General features: G+C 41.5%; 1 protein-coding gene across 2 annotated transcripts in view; it reads left to right on the top strand.

Moving 5' to 3' along the window:
- CPVL (carboxypeptidase vitellogenic like) overlaps nt 1-25,704 on the top strand; it is a 112,412-nt gene that overhangs the window by 28,025 nt on the left and 58,683 nt on the right. For both annotated transcript variants that reach the window (XM_007193500.3, XM_007193499.3), the window contains 4 exons: nt 7,977-8,091; nt 9,081-9,139; nt 10,551-10,630; nt 15,568-15,634. In XM_007193500.3, coding sequence (XP_007193562.2) covers nt 7,977-8,091; nt 9,081-9,139; nt 10,551-10,630; nt 15,568-15,634 — 321 coding nt within the window. The remainder of the gene's footprint in view (nt 1-7,976; nt 8,092-9,080; nt 9,140-10,550; nt 10,631-15,567; nt 15,635-25,704) is intronic.

Below are 25,704 nucleotides of genomic sequence, written 5' to 3' on the forward strand. Positions count from 1 at the left end.
GTGTTCTTTCTTGGTCCAGTCAGCTGAGGCTGAGGTTGCTGGGTCATGTGATAATAAACATGGCTAATGGGCTCTTTCCATTGGTGAATGGAGAGTCAATTCTTAGAGAAGGGAATGTGGTCTGGACAGATCTCTTAAAATATGTCTACCACTGATGGCTACAAATCCACGAGTAACAGTAAAGATGTGGAGGTCACAGACATTTATCTTTTTAACTTTCACTGTTTATCTTCTCCTTGCCATGTACTAATGGCATCAGAGACCTAGAAAAGTAGAAGTTAGGTGAGTGAGACAAATCAAAAAGAAAGTAGCTAAGAAAGATAAGTTACAGATTATCCCATCCATAGATACATTCAATCTTTGAAGAAACCTTTGCGTGCCTGATTCCCTTTGAGAAATGAAATTTTAACATAGAGAAGAAAGCAACTTTTTCAGCCATTTCTTTCTATGCATTAAGAAAGGAAAGTCAGGCCTTTTCTCTAACACCTTCCCCCTGATTCCTTCTAATGTCCAACTTTCTTGAAGGAGGCACAGAGAAGCCAGAATTACCTCATGAAGGAATGAGAGCCAGGTAGAAAGGTTAAAGAGGAGAAAGGTAAAGAGAATTCTAGTGGGATATGAGTTGACTCAAATTAGTGAGACAATTCAAAGCTTGTTGAGAGTCAGTGGGAGCTTGGGAGTGATGTAAGGAGGCTTCAGAAACAGAAAAAAGTTTGGAAAAGTTAGTTGTCTGTATGATAGTGCAGTGGCAACAATCATTGTACAGGAAGTTTTAAGTGAGTGGTCGAAACCAACCACTATAAGTAAAATTCCCGTGAAAAGGACTGAATGTCTTAAGCAAGTTGTTTGCATGTGTTGGGAGTATGTATGTAGAATTAAAATGTTATTGGGGGGGCTTCCCTGGTGGCGCAGTGGTTGAGAGTCTGCCTGCCAATGCAGGGGACACGGGTTCGAGCCCTGGTCTGGGAGGATCCCACATGCCGCAGAGCAACTGGGCCCGTGAGCCACAACTACTGAGCCCGCGCGTCTGGAGCCTGTGATCTGCAGCAAGAGAGGCCGTGGTAGTGAGAGGCCCGCGCACCGCGATGAAGAGTGGCCCCCGCTCGCCGCAACTAGAGAAAGCCCTTGCACAGAAACGAAGACCTAACACAGCCAAAAATAAATAAATAAGTTAAAAAAAAAATGTTATTAGGGGGACTTCTCTGGTGGTGCAGTGGTTAAGAATCCACCTGCCAATGCAGGGGACACGGGTTCGATCCCTGGTCTGGGAAGATCCCACATGCTGCGGAGCAACCAAGCCCGTGCACCACAACTACTGAGCCCGCGTGCCACAACTACTGAAGCCCACGCGCCTAGAGCCTGTGCTCTGCAACAAGAGAAGCCACTGCAATGAGAAGCCCACGCACCGCAATGAAGAGTAGACCCTGCTCGACGCAACTAGAGAAAGCCCGTGCGCGGCAACGGAGACCCAAAACAACCAAAAATAAATTAATTAATTAACAAATACTATTAAAAAATGTTGTTAGGTACCTAGTTAACAATTCTAGGCACAAAACCAATTGCTTTAAATAAAAAGCTCTGTCTTGATTAATACCATTAGTGTAGCAGCTAAACTGGGATCTGTGTGGCACAATGGGAGTCCATTCAAACATACTTGGGGGAATTTCAAGACATTTACTTGGGGTACTAATGACTTCCTTTATGACAGAACACATTACTTAAACCAAAAATGATCAGCCTCTGCATATAGAAGTGTGAAGAGAGACTTAATTAATTTACTAATTGCACTTCTTATTTTAAGTGGTACATTGATTTGGGTCTATAGTGGTTAAGTTGCTGTTTTCTCTTACAAAGTGTGGTGTTTCTTGTTGGGGGTTCAGGAAGAGGGTGGCTAGAATATGTACCCAGCCCTAGGCATTGGCAGAAAATATTGCCCCAATACTTGTTGGGTACCTAAGATTCCCTAGAGTTACTCCAGCAAGTCCTCTGTGTAAAATACAATCTTGTTACCTGACAGTACTGAAATCGGCAAGTCTTTATAGTGCTCCCCTGGCCCCGACGTATGAATGTACTACTTCAGTGATTATGTGTAAGGCCTGAGTAGAAGGTTATCTCTACCACGTGATGTAGAGGAGGGCCTGGGAGGATGGAACGAAGATAGGTATGGTTTGATGGGGAGCAGGGATGAAAAGGAAGACTCAGAACATAAGGGGATGCTACCCACGTGGGAAGCAGTAGGGCAGGAGAGTTGAGTACTGGTTTCATTTCATTAGTGTTCCCATATAGAGTCTCCTCTATGCTCACTTAGAAGCAAGGAGAAAGGAAAAAGCTGGGTGTTTCTAAGAATCTCTTTAAGTACAGAATGTTAAACCAAATAAATGTTTTACTTACTTCGAATGACAATCTATTAAGGCATAGGGTAGATTTTTTCACTATCATAGTGAATAAATAATGGAATTCGCTAATGTGAGACTGAAATTTACTTCAGTAGGGATCTAAAAAACAATAGATAACCTGCCTCCTTCTGGGCTGTTCCTTTAGGAACAAACCCTGAGGGAGGAATGTCCAAGTTCATGAATTGGCCACCAGGGGTCACCAGAAGAATTGAAAGGACTTCTGAGGCAAAGCCATAGTTTCTTGCTCACCAAGAAGAGGGCAGATTTGTGGGACCTGCGTGCCCACCCTTCTGTTGTTAGAAAGACTTTTCACTTAACTATTTAGGATTCCTTTGTCCCTTCTTTTATATTTAGAATTTCCTTGTCCCTTCTTTTTGATCATCAGTTCTTGCTACACTACTCTGACCTATATGTCATTAGTAGAGATTTTATTTTCTTTTTAATTAAATATATAAATTTTTATCAATAGGGGATTACTCACCTTTCCGGTCTCAGCTCAAATGTTAGCCCATGACCAGAGGACTTCTTTAAGTGTTCAATCTAACGTCTCTCCATTGCTCTTTCATATCACCTGCTTATTTATTTATTACCTGTCTTCCCACCTTACCAGAAAAGTAATCAGAGCTAACATTTAAGTAGACATGTCAGAAACTGTTCAAATGCTGGGCGTATATTAACTCTGAATCTGCACAGCAATCCTGTACGATAGACATTATTATTATAATTTTCAAGCAGAAGACACTGAGACACAGAGACGTTAAGTAACTTGCCCAAGGTCACACAGCTCTAAAATCACATAATTAGAATTCATACCCTGGCAGTCTGGTGCCAAAACCCATGCTCTTAATCGTTAAGTATCCTTCCTGTCCATGATTGGAGCTGGTCTGAATCCCCAGCCCTAGAATAATGCCTGTTCATGTTATATGTTAAATGAATTAATACATTGTTGTAAATTCAGAGTGTCGGACTATTCAGCCAAATGATAATATGTACTGATATGAAGATATTTCCACAACATGTTGTTAAGTGAATACAGCAAATACAGAATATTATGTATAGCCTGATTCTATTTTTGAAAAAAAAAAGTGCTTATGTATATCGCATATGTAACATCTATAAGATACGTGTATATGTACATGTGGGGAGGTGAGGTGGGGTATAGAGAAAAATCTGGAAGACTAAATATTTCTATGATCATCTCTAGGGAATAGGATTGGTGGGGCAAGGGGGAATTTTTTTATACCCTCTTAGGAAAAAAATTAAGAATAAGTACTTTCTTTATAATATGAAAAGCTTTAAGTAAAAATTTTCAAAATTTTGACAAAAATAAACACTCTCTCTTGTTTCATACACTCTTGAATTATAGTTTCAAAATAATAAGTACTTTAAAAGTCCTGAATTTTGTAAATCTGTAAATGAAGTAAAGCAGCTGTTTCTTACTTCATTTGATCCTAAGTTTTGCAGTGTGGTTTTGTTCAGGGTGTCTTCATTTACTTTTATTCTTTCCTAAATGGGGGGTAGCGAGTGGGAGAAGGGTTTCATTCTCACAACTGAGAGCTGAATATATCACCCAAGGAATTATCACATAATAACTTTATGCCATTATTATTGACATAATTATTGTTATATGTCATGACATTGTGATGTCATAGCATATTACAGAAGTCCGCAGGCTGCGTTATAACGAACTCCTGGGCTTTTTGTGATGTACACGTGAACCTTTCTTTTCCAGCATCTGACTTTTGCATTTCATTCCAGATAAGGGTAGTATTAGTTCACAGGTTGGTTGGCTCATCAGAATAAGAAGATGTATGCTTGGAGTTTTCTTTTAAAAAATGAGCTTCTTCAGAGGTTGTTGAGCTCATTCACCTCCTTCAGGAAAGTAAATTTGAGGAGCAGGGTCAGCTGAGGTTGGAGGTGTGTGTGCAGATCTCCTATTATTTAAGCATTCCAAGAATGCAGTGTCCTGTGCTTCAAAGTCGCATAATAAAGATGTTTGGCACTGAGGTGTTGGACTTGACTTTGTAGTGTGGCCTCTCAGGGTCAGCCTATTTTTCTGAGAGCCCGGAGGTCCCATCATTGTGCCAGGTCGCAGGAAGGGACATGAAAAGCAGGGGAGGATAGGGTGGAGATCAGAGGGCCCTGGGCACCCAAGAGGGCAAACTCTCCATCACCCTCACAGATTTTCAGCCCTGCCTGTACATTTAACCACCTGGGAGCTTTTAAAACAGACTGATGCCTGCCTCACCCCAGACCAGTTTAATTGGAATCGCTGGGATTTGGGCCTAAGCAGTAGTTTTTTTTAAAAAAGCTCTCCAGATTATTTTAATGGGTGGCCAAGGTTGAGAACCACTGGCTCATGGGTAGCTCTCCAGGGCTTCTAGAAGCTCATGTGCACGATAGGAGGGAAGTGGGGGGCTGGAGGTCTGCTAGAATGGATGAACTCACAGTATCTCACACGCCCGGGAGGCTGGAACTACTTCCATCTAGATTCCATCCTCTCTCCACCTCTAATACTCTCCTACTGCTGAGTGAATACAAGTGGAAGGTGGTCCTGGGGAGTGATATTGAATAGCAAGATAGCGGATCGGAGGGGAGATAAAAATCACTTGTTCAAACAAGACACACAGTTGGGGCCAGGCAGTCTAGGGCAGAGGTGGTTATATTTATTCAGCACAGTAGAGCTGACAATATCATTTCATGATACATTTTCTCATTAGGGTCCTTGGGCAAGCCTGTGAGGTGGGCATTTATTGCCCTTTGATGGATGAGGCAGCAGAGGGCTGGAAGAATCTGAGGCCCAGGATTACACAGCTATTACGTGGCCAAGTAGAACCAACACCTGTCTGGCTACCAGTTCCAGGGTCACTCTGCTTCCCCACAGTGGCTTTAAAAGTCCAGCTTTGATGTTAATTTTTTCTGCTTCAACTTATAAGTTCCTGGTTCTCTTGAATTCTTCATAGACATTTGCAACACTTGAGGCAAGAGAACCAACTAGCAAAAAACTGACCAGGGAAGATGTCCAAAGGAGCAAGAAAAAACAGCAAACAACCCACTTTTCCTATTCTCTCATTTATAGATGGTTTACATGAAAACTGTCTATAAATTCCTAGTATTTTTCTATTATATTGAGTTGGCCAAAAAGTTCCTTCGGGTTTTTCCATGAGATGGTACAGAAAAACCCAAACGAACTCTTTTGGCCAACCCAGTAGCAATAGCTAACATCGTGTAGAACATGCACTATATGCCACTCACTGGGTTTTATGAAAATTAATTTATTTAGTCCTCCCAACCACCACATGGCATAGGTACTATTATTGATCCCCATTTTACAGGTGGGGAAGCTGAGGTCCACAGGGCTTAGGCAACTTGCCTAAAGTCGCACAGCTAGTGGCCCAGATTGGAATCCAGTTTGGGACAAGAGCTCACAAGACTTATCCATTACACTGTGCTGACTCTTGGAGCTACAGCCCTGCTGATCTGAGTTCCCAGTCTGACTCTGGGCTCCTACCTTTTCTACCTGCTTCCTTAGTTATAATAATCATTCATGCTTAATGCGCTTTTTATCATGCATTAGGTTTTGCTCCAACGGCTTTACAAATATTATATTATCTCATTTAATTCCTTAACACTAGAGAGTGGATCCCAGGTGGCCTCTCCTAGGGAGGCTCTTCCCCAGCTCACAGCTGTTCTGACCACTGCCACTCTTTCAGCACGCTCCCTTGGCCCCTTCCCAAAGCTGCCAAAGGACTCCGTAGATATTTGGTGACTAGATAAGAGAAATCCCTCTGTCCCCCCTGTTTTCATGGTTAGAACCCTGTAAGATCAGCTCTTCTTCCAGGTTCTTGGCTGTGGGTCCCAGGTCCCCTCCCCTTGAGTTCATCTTGCCTTCTGCCCACAGCCTTCTCACATCATCCAGGTGGATGAGCCAATCCACTCTGACCTTCTAATGCAACACTGATTTGTCTCTGTGTGACTGGGCTAAGTAAGAGGTTGCAGGATTTCATTCTGGGCTGAAGCAGTAGGATCCTTTCTTGCCAGACCTGACTGACCGCACATCAGATGAGCCATGACATCAAATGAGGACTCACTGTCAGGTTCTGCTTTGAGCCTTGTGGAGACCAAGTGGAGCTTCTTTCAGATTGCTCCCAAGGCTTCATGTAGGGCCAGGCAACCTCCATACTCACTGCTCTCCCACCCAGTTCTTCTCTGTCTTGAGGATTTCTTCCATCTTCAGCATCGTTCCCTGGCTCTCCTTGTGGCTGGATCCTTCTCAGCTTCCACGTCTCAATTTCACTCTCAGGATCTCACTGAGAACTTCCCTGATCACTGTGTCCAAAGGAAATGCCTCTTTCTTTGCCCTCACTCGCTCTTTTAACATCATCCTTATTTCCTCCCCACACTCTTTTTTTTTTTTTTTTAATTATTAGCACCTTTAATTATTATTTATTTTATTTTATTTTATTTTGGCTGTGTTGGGTCTTCGTTTCTGTGCGAGGGCTTTCTCTAGTTGCGGCAAGCGGGGGCCACTCTTCATCGCGGTGCGCGGGCCTCTCACTGTCGTGGCCTCTCCCGTTGCGGAGCACAGGCTCCAGACCCGCAGGCTTAGTAGTTGTGGCTCACGGGCCTAGTTGCTCCGCGGCACGTGGGATCTTCCCAGACCAGGGCTCGAACCCGTGTTCCCTGCATTAGCAGGCAGATTCTCAACCACTGCACCACCAGGGAAGCCCCCTCCCCACACTCTTTAATCCTCGTATTTATTCATTTATTGACTGTCAGTATTTCCAATGAAATGTAAGCTTGAAGAGGGCAAGGAATTGTCTTTTTCACTCACTGCTCTGCTAGGACCTCCTCCTAGCGTGGTGCCGACCTCTGAGAGGTGCTGCGTGAAAGAAGTAAAGACCCCTCTGTCATCAGGGGTGATGGTGTTGACCACTGCCAGTGGCTCACTTCCAGCATCCCAACCCTGCCAGTGACCCTTCCTTATTTATATCGGCCACATCTCCTAAATAAATCCATACCTTGTTCAGGGTTTTGTTGCTATTGTTTGCATGGACTAGATGACTGTCTCTGTTCTTCTCAGTTTCATCATGTTGAATGAAGTTCCTGTTATCTCTGTGGACACCTTCTCTGTAAATAAAATCAGAAAGGCAATTTGGGCTCTCAGTGAAAGGGGCAAATTGTCACTGAGGAGGATGGATTCTTTGTTGTGCCTCTTTGGGAATATGTTGGTCAAATGGAAGAGTCCCCAGAAAGTTTAAAGAGTTAAAAAAAATCTAACCGTGCCCTAGGCAGTATGCTGGGTGTCTAGGGGCACACAAAGGCTAAGCATCTACAATCTGTGGCTTTTCTGGCTATTAGTGAGAAAAGACTTAACTGCACAAGATTGATACCGGCATATGAAACAAATACTAAATCAAAACAACAAGAGATGACAGTGGAGAGTGGTCACTGGGGTCTGGGAAGGCTTGATGAGACTTAGTCAAGGCTGTGAAAGACGGAGGATTTGGGTAAATTTGCTTGGATGTATTCTGCAGCCTTAGCACTCTGTGTAGTCACTGGGTTCTTCGTCCCTTCTAGATAGAGCCATGGAATGCTCCAGTCGTCCTCTGGCTGCAGGGCGGGCCGGGAGGCTCATCCATGTTTGGACTCTTTGTGGAACACGGACCTTATGTTGTCACAAGAAACATGACCGGTAAGTGCTGCTTGGACTCTGTTTTCCCATGGAGAGTTCTTCATTTGAACCTTATTATCTGCTCTAGAAATAACTTAAGAGTGAACAGTGAACCACTAGAAATAGCTTTGCAGTTCCAGATTATAAAAACATAACTTTCTGGCAATGTTTGTCCAAGAAGGAGGAGCCACCAGGGTGCGTGTCCTGGCTGGGCTGCTTTCTCCCTTAAAATTTGGGTGAAAGGTTCCAAGCTTTGTTCTGCCAGTCTGCTGCTGACTCAGGCGATCCGGGCTTGTGAAAACAGTTGGTATTTATTACTATTTGGGTAAGCCCTTTTGCGTAGGACAAATGGGTGGAATTATATCCCTAGTTATTCACATGAACTGAACACTGTACGGTTCAGTCACATGAATGATCGGATATCTTGGAAGCAAGATACTGAGGGCTGGGGCTGGCATGAAGGAAGGAATGGAGAAGGAACCATATCCAGCTCTAACCCAGGTTTACCTCCATCTCATTTTTTTTGGTGGGGAGGGGAGACTGTTTACTTTCCCTGGGTCAGAATTTGGAGGGTGAACCAGTTTGTGACTCAGTATATTCATGTACACAATTCTGTTGAAGTTGTGGTTCTCTTCAGCATTGGATGGGAGGAAGCAGATTCTGGAGAATTGGACATTAAGGATGATTCACCCAATTGGACAGATGGGTTTATTGCATCCCTGGTTGATGGGTGTTTCTGCATGAACCAGTTGCACGGGGTTTTGTTTCCAAAGTTCATCTTAGATGTAGAAACTCTCTGGTTCTGGGAAAAGTAAAGGAGAGGAGGGGAGAAGAAAAAGGTGCTGATATCTGTTCCCTACTATGAGAGTATAACGCAACGTCAGAGGGACACCAAGGGTTCGCTGACCTGGAGAGGACAGGTAGGCATGTTGGGCTCCTAACCAGAGCTAGGCATTAGATGGGATGTTTTATTAATGACCCAGTCTAAAACCTCTTCTCTGCTTTACTAGTGCGTGCCAGAGACTTTCCTTGGACCACTACATTTTCCATGCTCTACATTGATAATCCAGTGAGTATCTCCAGGGTCCTGTGAAATGGCAGTGTTGGTCTCTCTTGTCTTTTTTCTTTCATTAAGTACATTTAAGAAATAGAAAAAAAAAAAAAACAGATTTAATTTTTTTCTTTTTAAAATGTAATTGTCTATGTAAAGAACACATTCGAAGTTTAACTTTTCTAACATGTATCATTACATCCAAGTTTGGGAATTTTACTTGCTGCCTTCTCTCCTTCCCTCATTTCTAATCTTATAAAATGTCCTGATCACTGAATTATACCATCCAAGATAAGGGATTAGTTTCTTTCTGCTGATGATATGGGTTTCTCTATAGCATGGGTTATTATATAGTATGGGAAGTCCTAATCTTTCAAATTGAGTTCTAGATATAAAAAGTCAAAACTGGCCCCCTTCACTTATCACAGTGAACAGAATGCCACATCTCGGGGGCAGCAAAAGGTGGAATTCTCCTTGGGAAGTTCTTATGAAATTAAATCCTATAAACTGCAGTATAGGAAAGTAACTTTAGGCTCAGCTTCTGCAGATTGGGAGTATCTTTGTCCTCTAACTGATTTCTCTAACTTCTTTCATTTCCCAGATGGTTCAAAGATAAAACAGAAAAATAGGGAGAAAAAAGTACAACATTCTTGCCCTCCCCCATGTTTTGTCAACCATCCTTTTTCCTAGTCTATAATACCATATTTAAATAAAAGTTTAATTAAATGTCCTGTTCTCTTGGGTGTTTGCAGAAAAAACAAAAGCAAAAATATTTACAACTGGTGTGTGTGGAGGAGGTGCATTCCTTATGTATATTATTGACCCAAAATAAGTAGTAGCTTCTTCTATTGATTTACAGCTCAATTGTCCATGAACTTCTAGGTATAAGGAAGTATTAGTTTAAAGCTAATCTTTATTTTGAAGCCGCTTGTCTGCTGAAGGTGAAAGGGCTTAGTGGCCATATTTCCCATAAATAAAGAAATGGGAAAAAATAACTACACACACACACAACTATCTTTTATCTCCAGCCTAATTTCCTTCTTAGCAGGCAGAGCAGTGCACCCTCCAGGTTTCAGAGAGGAGACAACTTGGGGTCTTTTGATACTGTAGCAGGAGCCAGGAAAGGTGAATTTCTTGTTCTTAAAGCAACATCTGGCAGGGTCCCCACTGCAGGATCGGAGCAGCTCAGTCACTGGCTTCAGGGCAGAGCTTTGCGCTGCTATTTTGTTTGGGCTTGGAGGGGGGAAGGGGGACATAGGTGACATGCAGCATCCTCCTGTGAGGACGGCTGAGTGCATACGGGTGATGGCAAAAATCTGAGGTCAAAGTCACGGCCTTTGGAATAAGATTGATTTCCTTCCCATGTGGTATCTCTCAGCAGGACATGTGTTCCTCTGTGTTTATACCTGCTTATTCATTTCACCTTCAGGTGGGCACAGGCTTCAGTTTTACTGAACATCTCCAGGCATACGCAGTGGATGAGGATGACGTAGCACGAGACTTATACAGGTAAAAGGCCCTGACTCTTTCAGCCTTCTTCAGACCAAACGTTTTTCTGTTTCAATAGGAAAATTCTTCCAGTAGTAGAAGTATTATTGATTGGTCTTCATAGTCCATTTCCTGAAGATCTTTTAAGAATACTTCTATGTGAGGTGTGTGTGTGTGCACACACGCACATGGCCTATTTTCCACTTTATTATATTATCATTGATAAGTATGAAAGTAGAGAAAGTAGCAAGAAGAACTGACATCTTAAGGCATAATTTTAATTTTGTAAACATAGCTTTTGAAAAACAATGGAAACAGAGCAGAATTATTCAACCAAAGATGATTTTCCAACCTTTCAACTAGATGCCTGAGAGGTTTCTGCTTGCTTTCCAACATTATATTGAACTTTGCACTTGCCAGGAAACCACATCTCGGATGTTTGTTTGTTTTCTTTCCCAGGATTCCTCCTTTTGTGACCTTCACAAAATGCAATTTTTTACTCTTGTGTTTCTCCTTCTTGCCTTTTCCAGGCTGAAAGCTCAGCTTGTTAGCGAGTCTCTTACCTTTCCCTTCATATTACAAAATTATTCTTTTACTAAAAAAAAAAAAAAAATTAAGGAAAATGTGACGTTGTAAACCTGATCAAACAGTATACATATAATGTCTTCCTTTCTTTTTCTTACATTCATTATAGCTATTTTTGAGTACTTGTTTTTAAAGTAAGTGACCTTTCTTATTCGGTCACATTTTTTTTCCAGTCTGTAAATTATTACTAGAGACCAAGTCCTGGATTCTTTCAGATTACTAGGGCACCGCTTTACGCATTGTAATAATTTACTAAAAGAATCCTAGTGGCCAGGAAGAGTTAACTAGCTCCTTTACCCTGCCCCCCACTTTTACCAAACACTCATTCTGCTAATTACTTGGTGAGCAAACCCAACCAATCCCCAAAGTGAAAGTGAATCTAATAGGAGTCAGAGTTTTTTGATCTCTGACAAAAGCTTTCCGTTTTATTCTTCTTTCTCCCCGAGGCCAATGGCTGGGAGGGGTGGGAGAGGGGGAGAGGAAGGAAGAACTTCCGGCCTCTCTCCCAGAGATTTTTCTCTCTTCTCTGCTGCCCCAGAAAATGATATGGCTGTTGTCTGTCTTGCACACTTTCATCTGCCACATGTCCCATTATTTGAACACTTTCATTCAGTTTCTAGGCGGGCTGGATAGGACCCACACTTCTGCTTCCAGATACAATGGGTCCTGGGGGCAGATTAGCCAGATCCTGACAGGGGTCTCTCCCCTGCCCCCAGCTCACGCACCTCCTTTTTCCCGCCACAGACATAATCCTGCCGGCTGTCTTTACAAGTTTACTCAAGCGCCATGTCTTTCTCATTTAGCACTGACTGTGAGCTCTCATTTTTCAGATCGGAAACCTACTTCTCCCCCATACCCTCCTCCTACTCCAACCCTCTTTTGGCTTAAATCCAAACAACCTCAGTTGTTTAACTAGCAAACACCCTGAGGGCGGAGGGTCTGTATTAAAGAAATGCATCAGACCCTCTAAGCCAGAGCCTTGCACCCTTGCCCTTCCTTTTCTGGCTCTCCTGCCCCTCCCCCAGAGATGGTCACAGCTTCCAGTTGACCCTCTGAGTGGATATTTACTGCTGACATGTGGTTCATCTCCTCTTGCAAGACATGTAAAGAGAACCTATTTCAAAGCATCCATTGTTTATAGCTGTTTTAGTTCTTTTTGCTTCAGGCTCTTAGAACTGGAAAGTAGTTAATCAAGAGTAGTGCAGAAAACTGATTTCAGCTGTTTCCTTTATGGTTTGCACTATTTGTTTCCCTTTGTGACTACAGTCTTCTCTCCAGCTGTCCAGATGGGTGTTTGGAATAAGAAGGTCGCTTTGAAACCTATAAATTGTCTACTATTGGTTTAAAGAGTAGAACATTCTTTTTCTCCCTTTGAAAACCATCTTTCTTTTTTTCTGAAAATCCAATTCCTTTTCACTATTATTAGTGCAGGGCTGTAAGGAGGAGACTCCTAAAGACATTTGACATTCACATTTAGGCTGCTTTTCTTTGTGTTTGGAAGTGAAACTTTTTCACTAACAAGATGTTTAAAATTTTTTTTTTCTATTTGGAATGTGTTTCGGACCACAGTGCCTCTCTGGTTTAGAAAAAAATATAAATTTCCTAAAGAATAATAAATTTTCTAACTTTGGAGTAGACCATCTGGTGCCACTCTCCCTCTACCACTATTTTTTGATTGCCTACTATGTGCCCGACATGGTTCCTGGTGCTGCTGATACAGTAGTACGCAAGCTCCCCAGTCCCCACTCTCCCGGCGTGCCTTAAGTTATTTTCTTAGCAGCCAAACGGAAATGCTGCTATTCTGTTCCACGTATTGGTTTGCATGGGAGATAGTATGTATTGCTAAACAAAGCTTCATGACAGCGTGACTATGAAACAGGTTTCATATATTAAATGAGAACAGTACTGCACGATGGGTGCAGGCAGAGATCATGGCCTGGCCATACTAGAAGTGGAATGAATGAATGCAGAGAATGGCTCCCCATCTGATGCAACAGAACGAAACCACCGAGATTCTTGTTGCTGTGCTTCTTTCAGCCTGTCAGCGACTAAAGCCACACCCTGTTTGGCTTTTGTTCGTACGGAGCTTCTGCTGAGATTATTTTAACCTCAGTTCTCCTGGATGTCTTGTATTTACTATGACTCTGACTCCACTAGAGCTGACCAAAGTCCAAGGCTGTCTTTGGATCTATAATGCGTTATCATTTACATCTACCTTCTCTGCCCCGAACCCATCTTCCCTTTTAAAAAAATTATCTGAGGAGTATTTTCTCCTACTCATTCACCCTTGCAATCTGTGTTTCATCCTATTGTCGTTTAATGTAACTTTCTGCCACCAGGTAGCCTTTGACTAAAATTTGACTCAAATTGACAAGGCCTTGGCACAATGCCAGCAAGGTCGCCAAATGGAAACACCTGGAAGAGGCATGCTTTGTGTGCCATGTGGCGCTTGTGCCTGAGTAAATGCGAGGAGTGCATAGCACACACACACGTGTATGTATTATGCCTTAATGCCGTATTTTGGCATTTCTACTTCTAAAATTTGCAATTTTATGTGAGCATGATTCTAGATATTATTTTGAAACAACCCTTCACCACGTAATGGTATAGTCCTTGATGAAAACACAGTTCAAAGAGCAAATGACATATGTACATGCAACTTACTAAATTTACCTTTTTCATTCTTCCATCCCATTTAAGAAAGACCTACTAAGGCCTTGCTATGATTAGCCAAATTTTTGTTCATATCCTACTGTGAAATTAAATCTCTGTGATAGCTTCCTTAAGTGGGACCTTGCCTTGGAAACTTCAGCTAGATAATCCTGCTTTTTCAGGCTGGAAGCAACCTGGGAGATTATCTCCTTCAACTAAGATTGTCAGATAAAATACAGAATGCCCAGTTAAATTTGAATTTCAGATGAACAACGAAAAATGTTTTAATCTACGTATGTCGCATGAAATATTTGGAACATATTTATACTGAAACATTATTTGGTGTTTATCTGAAACTCAAATTTAATTGTACATCTTTTGTTTTTATTTGCTAAATCTAGCAGCCCTGACAATCCTCCAACAAATTCTTTAAGGAAATAAGCTTTAAGCTAAAGCACAAGGCTTAGTTCAGATTTACTATATTAAAATGTCTATTGCCATTCCAACTAGCAGGCAGAGAAAAAGACAAGTAGTTTTTAGCCTGAAGGTTGGAGAGGGAAAGCTGGAGAATAAACTCCTATTTTTATCTCAGCTCTAAAGCCAGCTCATTGCCAGCACAAACATGGACGCTATATAATGCAGCTTCCCAGATTTAGTTGCTACAAAGATTTTAGTTACTATAAATAATAAACAGAGAAATACACTGAAACTCTACAGTAGAGTTTAATGGTGGGTTTTTATGGAGCCTTTGAAAATTAAGTATTTCCAGGATCACGGTGATTGTAATGACCCAGTTTTGCCTCTGGGTGACCCTTGAACTTTCTCCTTCTCCTGGTTTTGCAGGGCCTCCTTGCCTTTCATGTTCACTGGCTGGTTTATGGCTTTTAGTCCCTCAGCAGGAAACTGGAACAGAAACCCTGCCTAGCTTCTCAGGCATCGCAATCTGGGTCAAAACATTCATAAAGCTTCTGAGTTTCACAGGTTTTTGTTTCCTTTCTGAAAGATTTTGTTCAAGTAGAGAATGATTCAATAATCCACCCTTTTCTTGCTTATTATAAAATAATTTCTTGAGGCTGTTTAAATCTATTTCAGCATACCAAGGTGGCTGTTGGCATTCTTTCCTAAATGTGATTCTTTTGACCCTGGAGGCCACTGTGCATTTACTTCAATGTCTGTGACCATTTGGTGGTTTTCCCTTAGACTACAGTCATTTTACAGCTTTTCTGTTCTTTGGTTATTAAAACACTGAAATGCTGGGAGCCCCGTTAGAATATAGAAATGTTCAGGTTCCCCACAGAGAGAGGTTGGTAGGCAACTAAGGTTCCCATTACCTCACCGCAACCCGAGATTAATGGGGTCATAAGGTTTGCAGAACTAACTCCACAAATTGCTAAGTAATAGGTGAAAGCCTGTAGCACTTTGCTCAAGGGTCCCCTCAACAGGTGGGTGATCCAAGTTGGTAACGCAGGGATTTGGAAACCTTCCCAGAGTGTTGATGTTCACTTGTCTCAACTTTGAGTATCGCAAAGTAAGCCCACAAGTATTTTTCTAACCATCCACAGAGTATGGAGTGTTATGCACAAGAGTCGTTGAAAAAATGCCTACAGGAACTTATAGCATAATGGTATCTTAATTCAAATGTGAAACCTATTGTCCAAGGGTGAGATTGGGTAGCATAGCATGATTCCGTGTGATTTTTATTGTTGTTGTTCTTTTTGCAGTGCACTTACTCAGTTTTTCCAGTTGTTCTCTGACTATAAAGACAATGACTTTTATGCCACTGGGGAGGTGAGTTGAAGTCATGTTTTCTTGCATGCTTCCAACATCATCAGGACTGAAATATATTATGACACTTGTGGTTTATTCATTCAGTATGTACACACACACACATCAGTATTAATTCAGCCCATATAAAAAATTCTCCAGTTATCCCCCAAACGTCCTCCATAACGTAGTTTTAAAAAATTCAGTGCCCAATAAAGGTTCATATGTCACAATGGGTTGTCATGTCTCAGTACCATGTCTTTGTTGGTGTTGTTGTCATTTGTGATGATGATTATTCAGAGTCTAGACAAGGTGCCTTGTAGAATGTCCCATTTTCTGACTTTGTCTGACTCTTCTCCAATGCTTAGATTCACTGAAAACATTTGGCAAGACACTACATAGAAGTTGTTGTTTACGTTCTATTCTATCACATCAGAAGGCATATAGCATCTTTGTTTCATTACTGGTCACTTAGTCAAGGTGGTATCTGCCAGATCTCACCATTGAAAAGGTACCATTTTCCCTTTGAAATTAATAAATAATCTGAGACCATGTGAACATCTGTTCCCCCCCACACACACACCAAATATGTCACCAAGTAGTTTTAGCATCCACTGATGATTCCTGTCTGAATCAGTTATTATACTGGGGGTTATAAAATGGTGATTTTTCTGATCTATCTTCCTTTAGACATCATCTGGCATTCTTCTGTAGAGAACACCTTTCCCTCCTCCTCCTCTCTGATATGTACTTTAAAAATATCACTGGGGACTCATGGATTGTTAATTCTGTTTGCTGTGTTAAATTTTATTGCTATCATTATTGTTTTTGATGCTTGTATTTTCCTATATTTGGTCAATGGGAACCCTTCAGGCTGGCTCCTGTGTCCTTTTGACACATTGTCCCCATTTGTCCCTGTTAGCCTTTGAGCATTTCCTTGCTCTTTGGCACAAATTAGTTATAAGTTATAGGATTATCTTGTACTTTCCCTGCCCTAGCAGGGAATTAATTCTATTTTTTTCCAGGGTGATTATGTTACAATTTAATGAACAGGTTCATTTGCATATGTTGGTTTCAATCTTAAGGTTTGCTTTTTTTCATCCTTTTAAATTTAAGGTTATTTTAAAAATGTATAGCAGCCAATATTTTGAGAACAGAGAAATTCTTAGGTGCTAGGAGTACAGTTGTGAACAAAACAGAAAAATTCCCTGCATTCGTACATTCCAGAGGTGAAAGCAGTGATAATGAAAGAAATAAATATGTACCATATGGTCAGGCAGCGATATGTCTGAAAAAGATGTCATGAAAAAGATAAGCAGGGTGAGGGCTGGAGAGTGATGGAAGTGTTATTTTGGATAAGATTGTCAGAGAAAGGCTCTTCGGTAAGGAGACAATTGAGCAGAGCCCTGAGTGACGTAGTGGAGCGATCTCTGCAATATCCGTGAGAAGAGCTTTCCTGGAAGAAGGAACAGCAAATGCAAAGACTCTGAGGTAGGGACAGGCTTGGTGCACTCAAGGAAAAGCATTGAGCCACTGTAGAAGGATCTTAGATGGGGGAGGCAGGCTGATCATGTAGGGCCCTGTTGCTCATGGCAGAGTGGTTAGACTTTATTCTAAGTGTAATGGGAAACCATTGAAGGGTTCATTGTTCCCTGAAAGAGTATTTAGAATCAAATTCAATTCAGTTCAACACACATATATTGAGTATGTACTATGTCTGAGGCTTTGGACAAGTATTAGAAAGTCAATGATTAAGACATTAACTCTACTGTAAATCTGAGTCTAATAATAAGTACCATACAGAATGAAGAGTACAATTAGAGAAGTAGTTGTAAAGACAAGTAGTATAAGGTGAGCAAATAGCTACCTCTCAATATGGGATCCTCAGGAAAAGTCAAACAGAGGAGACAACAATTAAGTTGGATTTGAAGGATAAATATGGGTGTATTAGTCAAGGCTCTTTTGCTTGCAAGTGACAGAAACCCTATTCAAAGTGTCTTAAGTAAAACAGGGGATTGAATTGTTGGCATCAGGCGTGGCTGGATCTGGTTGCTCAAACCTTATCAGGATTTTGTCTCATGTTCTCTCCATCTATTCACTTGGCTTTGCACTTCACTGATTTCATTCTCAGATAAGTTCTTTTCACCTGTGCCCTTGACTCTCCAACCCACTCCAGAGCTCTAGGTATAGCCTACCAGCTCAACTTCTCTTTCCCAATAATTCCACCAGATACCTGAATCTCATTATCCATTTGAATCCCATGGCCATTCTAGAACTAATAACTGGAGTCAGGGGGATGGAGGAAGTGACACTCCTGTCATTTTGGTAGCAACCCTGGAAAACACCCAGTCTCCACCTCCAACAGAAGAGTGATCTGCTTAGTGTGTAATTCCTTGTCTTGCAAATAATGTGACAATGTTGTTAACCATCATGTTGAACTTCCAGCAAAGCTGCCAAATTCCGGATGAAAAATCTGACTTGTCTACTTCATGTCTGTCTGGTGGTTTCGTGCATGTAGTTTCTGAATGTGTGTAGCAAAGGACAATTTTATTTTTATGTTCTCTGCTGCCAGGATGAATACTTTTAAGGAAACACTGTGCCTTCCAAGTGATGAAGGAAGATGGGAATGAGGGCAGGCAGAGCGTGGGATGGAGACGCACTTGCCAGGCAGCAGCATCTTCATAAGAACCACACAAGATACATTAAATCTGGGGCACATCTTTTTCTAAAAGGTAGAGCTCTAAATAATGCCTTGATGGTTTATTATTGGCAGAATGCTGTGTTTCTCTAGTCTACTTTGTTCCACCTGGTCTTCTGTTTTAAGGCTAGGAGGCAGAATGGAGAAGTGGAAGGAATTCTGGATTAATAATCAGGAGACCTCAGGTTCATTGCTGGCTTTGCCTCTCTCTGGATGATTCCAGACAAGTTCTGTAACCTCTCTGGGCCTCTGCTTTTCGTCTTACAATCAGAAGGGCTGGTTTTTAAGTTAGATCACTTCCAGGGATATTTTGCTTTACTGGATACTCAACTGTAGTTACCTAGATGTACTCTTAAAGCATCTGTATACAATTGCAGTTTTAACATAATACCAACCCACCCTCCCTGTGTCCGCCACCAAAAAAAATGTTGTAATAGGTTTTTCAAGAAAGGGAAATCTTTTCTCTTGTGAACTGTTAATTTCCTGAACAAATAATGCCACTAGATTTGTAGAATTGTTCTTGGAAAACAAATGCATAAACTCAGAAATGGTTTTCTGCTTTTGATTGCAAAGGTACTGGACCTAAATATGGTCCACATTTGTGTGCTATGAATGAGGGTAGCCTGATGTTCAAAGGGGCTGGAACAGCTGTTTAGCACCCTAACTTTGGTGTAAGGGAGTCTGGAAGTAATAACAGTACCTACTGCATAGGGTTGTTTTGAGCATTTAATTAGATAATCCTCCTCAAATATTTAGCAGAGTGACTGGCTGTGGTGAGTACCCAGCATATGATGACTATTATTACCATTCATGTTGAAAAGCTGGATTAAAATGTTATGGCTCCAAAGCATATGGCCTAATGCATGTAAACAGGGGCTGAGATGTTTAAAAAGCTCTGCTCACTTGTTCTTGGGGTATGGCATTGTCTCCCCTCTTATTTTGAAATCATCTTTAAAAGAAATTGTTTGCTTCATCAGAAAGTGATGGTGGAACTTAGAAGTTTTGGATGGTAACAAAATGTGTGGGGACCGATCCAGGCCCTTTGCCCCTGCCGTGTGGACCACGCGAGGCCACAGCAAGGCATAGTGTAGACCTGCAGTTGGGGCAGCGGAGAAGGAAGAACTGCTTTGTCTCCTTCCCTTCTCTCCATTTCTGCCCAAAACACCAACTGGAATTAATTTTCTCTAAAGAGAGACAAATGTGTCTATAAATCACCCTCCTCAAGGCATGAAAAAAATGTACTTCAAAAAGAGAAACAAGCTGCATTTAATTCATATAATTAACTTTCTTCCTAAGTGTTATCCTTTCCGAGCCAGTAACTATTAGTGAGATTGCTCTTTTTCTTGAGGTACAGACACTCTTTAGAATCCACGCAAGTGTATGTGGGCCCAGCTAAAATTTAAAGCACGACAGCCCTGGCGCCGGAAGGCAGGGAGGTGACGGTAGGGAGGGGTCTGCCCACTGTCCTCTGAGCCTGTGGCTTTCTGTCCACTCATGGGAAAGATTTAGCGTGTAGAGGCGTTTGTGCCAATGGGTGGGAGCGCTTCCAAACTGGCAGGGCATGTGGTTAAAACTGGGCATCTCCTGATCAGCGGGAGAGGCCTACTTTCCTTAGAAGCAGTTTTGCAACCGTGATTAATTCGAAGGCTGAATCTGAGGCAAAACTTTGAAGCTATTTAAAAATTAGTGAGCTTAATAGGATACTTTATCTTCATCTGCATGAGTGAAGTCCTGCTGGGCTCACGGAGTCTGATTTCTTTATTGAAATCGTCATGGTCCACTGGGTTCCCGTGGCAGGCTCCCAGGAGGTGAGAGCCAGGTTTGTTTCATTTGTTTCATACAATACCAGGCACAGTGTTGAATGGATGTTATAGAGTGGCTTCACACAAGGCATTTGCCAGATAAAATAAAAATATCAATGATATTTCTCTTTGGCTTTTTTACATCTCTTTTCATGGCTCTTCTCTCCCTGTACTGCACCCCAGGCCCTGGGGACCTTCTTTCTGCTCCCTTATTTTCCAGGGTCATCCAGTGCCCTACCTGCCACCCTTGACCTTCCTTTCCTTGGCTGTGTTGTGCTCAGGTCCTGTTTCTCTCGTGCTTCTTCCATCCGCATCATGATTGTTGTGTTTCTCTCCCCCATTCTGACTTATTAGCAGCTCACTGTCCGTTAGAGAGAATCTGATCCATTAAATGTACTTCCAACATACTTGTCTTTGAATAGAGGACAGAGCCTAAGCCATAGAAAGATACTTGTAATAGGGGAACTTCAAGCACTGACATACCTGTGGAGGGGGGGGAAGGGAGAACTATCCTAACTATAGGCCTATAATTGTTTTATGGAGGCCATACCTTTATCTTATTAGTCCAGGCTTGTGATCATTGAATTTGGTGATTAGAAGGATGCCTTCAAAAGTATCTAGTCCCTTTGTTTTATTTGTAGATCTTATTTGAGAGTGTTTATTGAGAGTGGGTCGTATGACAGGCATGATGCTAAGCAGTGTTTCATGCATTACCTTGTTTAATCCTCACAGCTGCCTTATGAAGCTGGCACTGTTATTATCATCCCCATTTTACAGTTGAGATGACTGAGGCTTAGAGAGGTCATGTAGGCTTTACAAGCCCACCCAGCCAAGATTGGAACCTAAGCAGCCAGACTCCATCACCCAAAGACTGTAGTCACAGGATGGGCTAAGGATTGTAACCCGCTTCGTGAAGATGCTCTCTGGAGCCTGGCTCCTCCAAACTGCACTGTTTCCAAGACTTGCCTTTTCCCACAGAATAGATGCACTGTCTGTACAAGGGAGTCGGACATCCCTTACATATTTTGTACAGAATCTCTAAGGGTTACTAACCTTATACAAACAGAAAAGAAGTTCTCTAGCTTCTTGGATATTTCTGTCTTTTGATCATAAAGTTTTATGGGGTAAATGGACGTTTCAAGTGATATAAAGGCTTGAAGTCCTTGGAATGTAATTATTTCTCAAAGTTTGGAACTTGCTGAATATTACTAGATGACATTCGAGCTGCCTTAACTCTTGAGCTCATGACAGATGTCTATTTTCAGTTCTGTTCCTCTGACTTGCCAATATTTTCTTTTAGAATTGAAAACGGATTTGTGACTACTTAATGAATTTAATATTAGAAAAGTCAAGGTTTAAGCTGCAACCTGGAGAATTGAACAGGGGCATATGGAAATGTTTGCAAATTGGGCCTCAGGCTTTTGGATAGCATATCTAAGTCAGATCAACACATATTTGCTGATTCTTTAGTTACGTGGAAAAGAATATGAGTAAATCAGACGTCAATATAAGCTTTGTCTGAAGTGAGCTACTATGCTGGACCAAGTGGCATGGCGACACAAATAGTACCCAATTGGATGAGATGTCTAGGCTGGGGACCAGAAATGCTAAATTATATCTATTGAAGGTTATATCTTCAACCTTCTGAGTTCTATCTATAGTGAGCAAATGAAGGACTCAGTTTGTTGACTGTGGCCCAGTATATTCACACTCTTTATTTAAAAGTCAAATTAACTGTAATCTCTAAACAAAAGGGTTTATTCATCTGTTCAAGTCACCTGGCTTCAAGCTGGGTATGAATTTCTCCAAAACTGGCACTGAAGTTAGAGTTGGGGGGAGGTGAGGTACATCCTTTTCACCTATGTTTGTCACTGATGGAATTAATTTTTAAAGAAGCATCATCTCAAAACGAAATAAGAACATATTTGGAAGGCAGTACATACTTTTGCATAAATTTATGTGACTAAAAGTTGGATACAGATCAAAATGTTTTTCTCATATGTGTATTCCTGTAGATTCTACATTTCTTTTTAAGCTCATAGTCAAGAGAAATAGATGTTTAGATAAAGTCATATTCTCATTAGAAGCCTTTTTTTTTTTTTTAATCACAGCAGTGTGGTCTTGAAATTAGATGACACATGGTCTAGCAATGTCTAGGAAGTTGTAGAGATTACCACAGTACCAAAGCTCCAGTTTTCTCCATTCATTAATTTTCTGAACTGGCCATGTTAAGGCCACACATCTTCTCTCCTCAGAAGAAATAATGGTGCCAAGTGAAGTAAGATTCTACCCCAAGGCTAGATGAAGTCAAGGTCACCCTAGCTTAATCCTGTCCTCTTGGTTGCTGTGTCCTGTGTGACTCTGTTAAACTTAGGCTTTTCACCAAGTTTTGTAGTTTTCAATGTGTGTATAAAATTCTCTTCAAGACATATCCCCCTATTCACTCTGATCACCCCTGTACATGGGGCTGGTTCCACCATAGTCTGTGTTTGGGGACAGCTAGAGGACATGACACCAATGTGACCCCTTCCAGAAGGGCAGCCCACCTGGTTTCCTCCCGGAAGACATGGAAGTGTTCTCACCAGCCCGGACGTGAACTCTTCAGAGACATTCATTCTAGCTGGAGTGGCTGGGGGTTTGGGGGCAGAGCAGGGAAACGGACGTAGAATGACCCTGACCATCCTTGACATGCCATTGCCGAGGATGACAACCCCCTTTTTCCACTTCCAGGCAGAGGTGAGGAGCTAGGGCCAATGAATAGTGACACTTGGTAACCAGGTTCAAAGGCCATTGCTCATTATCACTGATAAAGGTTCTGCAAGTTTTACCATAAAAGGTATACTTAGAAGCAAGTCAGAGAATGAACATAGCTGCATCTACTTTTTTTTTAAACTAAACTTCAGTAAGAAATGCAGACAACTAAGAGTAGCTTAAACAATAGTAACTGCTAACATATGTGAAATTTCTGTAAGAGGACACTGTTTCCATTATAATATTATTCTCTGACACGATTTTGTTTCTTCTGGAGGAGCTGATTGAAGCTTGATTTTCGATGTGAGTTTTTTGACTCCCTTAAAAGTAACCGGGTGGCAGGGGTACAGTAAGTCGGCTATGAATGTTGTTGAAACATGTAAGAAGGGAGAGATTCAGATGGAATGCACAATTACAAGTTTCTTTAAGTCCAATTTCATTTTGCTTTTACACATCTGGATAATTAACCAAGTATTACATTCTCTCTAGACTATTTTTACAAGTACAATATGTTCCTAACGTGATTTCCATTAGGCTGTTCCAAACATCATTTAAGAACACAGAAAGATTGCAAACCAAGATTCAAAAACACTATTCAACTCTGATGTTGAGACCTTTTTTCTCTCACGGGGGAAATAAAAGTTTGAGAGCTGAATTCTGAGATCCTTCTGATGTCAGAGGAAAACTGGAGGTTTACTGCTTCTTTAAGCTCCAAATACAAGCACATACAAACATACCCTAATGGCTCTGGCCCTTCTTGTCAGAGGTGAGCTCAAAATGTTGTCACCGTGGGGCAAAGGAACCATACAAGAATAGTGTTGGAAATTGCAGCTTCTTTAAATATTGGAAAGGAATAATTACTAAGGGCAAACTAAAATCCTGATGTGTTGATTGCTAATCTAGTTTGAATTATTATGTTAGTTAAATATATTTGTCTGACTAAGTTCCTCATTTGAAGGTCACTGCTGAATTCTAAAATAGTATGTGTTCAAATAGTTTCTGGCCACACTTTTCCTCTTTCCTTTTATAATTGCTTTGATGCTGTTCAGAGCTTGTTTGAGGCCAGTGTCTGATCTGAGGGTAGAAGGTTAGTGTTAGTTCACAGACTTCAGGAGCTTCGTTGGCCAGCTGCTGCCCACATTGGTGAACCCCAGCCAGAGATCAGAGAAACCACAGGGCTAATAGTTGTGGCTGTCATTGCTTTAGTTGTTGTTATGGGCAGAACTCAGAACAAAAGAAACAAGAGTTCATAAAATTACAGGATCACAATTGTAAGTCCTAAGGGCCATATAGTCCATTTCTGATCCATCAGACAACCACACCTAACTTCTCCCCCCAGAGTCTGGCATTCTATTCTATTTAAAACATATCCGGAAAAGGGAAAACTGGGTAAAATCAAACATACTTGATTTATTGTCTGGTTGTCTTTTAAAGTGCTCCTGGTGGTCAGAGAATCATTCAATCGAGAAACAAATGGTTCAGGAAGAATAAACAAATCTGATCTTGAAGAAAAAAGAAAAAAAGAAATGTGTCTCAACAAGGAGAGTGAAAATAATTGAAATTTCATTGTAATGTTTCAGTGTCTGTTTTCCATAAAATAATCGTATAATTGTCTACTGTGTGACAGCCTGAGTCGCTCAACCAGTGGAATGATTAATGAAAACGGCAGTGAGGAATTTGTCACACTGACACAGGGCAAAGAAGTGTGTGATAGTCATTAGAATGCAAAAACCAAGGTAAACGTCATCACTGTTAGGTTAGCAGATGTAGACTGAACATTAAGGAATCTGTTTTGGATGTGGTTATAGAACTACCCATCTCACTGTCTCATTTTCCTAAATGGTCCGCTTAGCAAGTGTGCAGTGGATAAATCCAAGGGTGGGTCCCAGGTTGGGGGACCAGAGATCCATAGTCTATCCGGGACCCTTGACTGAAATGTGATTTGATATGAGAAATGGGAAGCGTGGAGGCAGCCAAACCCAGATAGAATTCCAGGTGGGCATGTGAAACACACAGACCTTTGTTTTCATCATTTTAAAATATAGAAAGATAATGTTAACTTTACGTTGGCTCAAATTAAAGTAGGTGAAATAATCTGTTCATGGTGGATGCTCAGATTGAGTGGGTGTTCCTTTTGAATCTCCTGCCTGAATCCCGGACACATATGATGGTCGCAAGGGGGAAGGTGCCATAAAAATGTGACTGTTGGGGCTTCCCTGGTGGCGCAGTGGGTGAGAGTCTGCCTGCCAATGCAGGGGACACGGGTTCGAGCCCTGGTCTGGGAAGATCCCACATGCCACGGAGCGACTGGGCCCGTGAGCCACAATTACTGAGCCTGCGCGTCTGGAGCCTGTGCTCCGCAACAAGAGAGGCCGCGATAGTGAGAGGCCCGCGCACCGCGATGAAGAGTGGCCCCCGCTTGCCACAACTAGAGAAAGCCCTCGCACAGAAACGAAGACCCAACACAACCATAAATAAATAAATTAATTAATTAATAAAAAAAATAATAAAATCCTCTGGTAGGAATCTTTAAAAAAAAAAAAATGTGACTGTTGTAGCCTAAGTTTGTCATCACTACCTATAAAGTACATACCCTTCTATCTCTGAAAAAGTCAAGGGAGGTGTTCTGTGGCTAGGTCTTATAACAAGACAACTTGAGTGACAGCATCACTGGAAGGTGTACTTTTTTAGCATTTGTACTAATTTCCAATAGAGAAAACATGTTTAGAAATAATGTCAGATGAGTCATTCAGTTATCAACTATGTTTTTATGTACCTACTATGTGCTGGCTATTGTACACATTGTGGAAATAATAAGCCATGAAATGGTAGACTTTGCCTTA

This window comes from Balaenoptera acutorostrata, chromosome 7, assembly GCF_949987535.1.
Source record: "Balaenoptera acutorostrata chromosome 7, mBalAcu1.1, whole genome shotgun sequence".
NCBI classification, from domain to species: Eukaryota; Metazoa; Chordata; class Mammalia; order Artiodactyla; family Balaenopteridae; genus Balaenoptera; species Balaenoptera acutorostrata.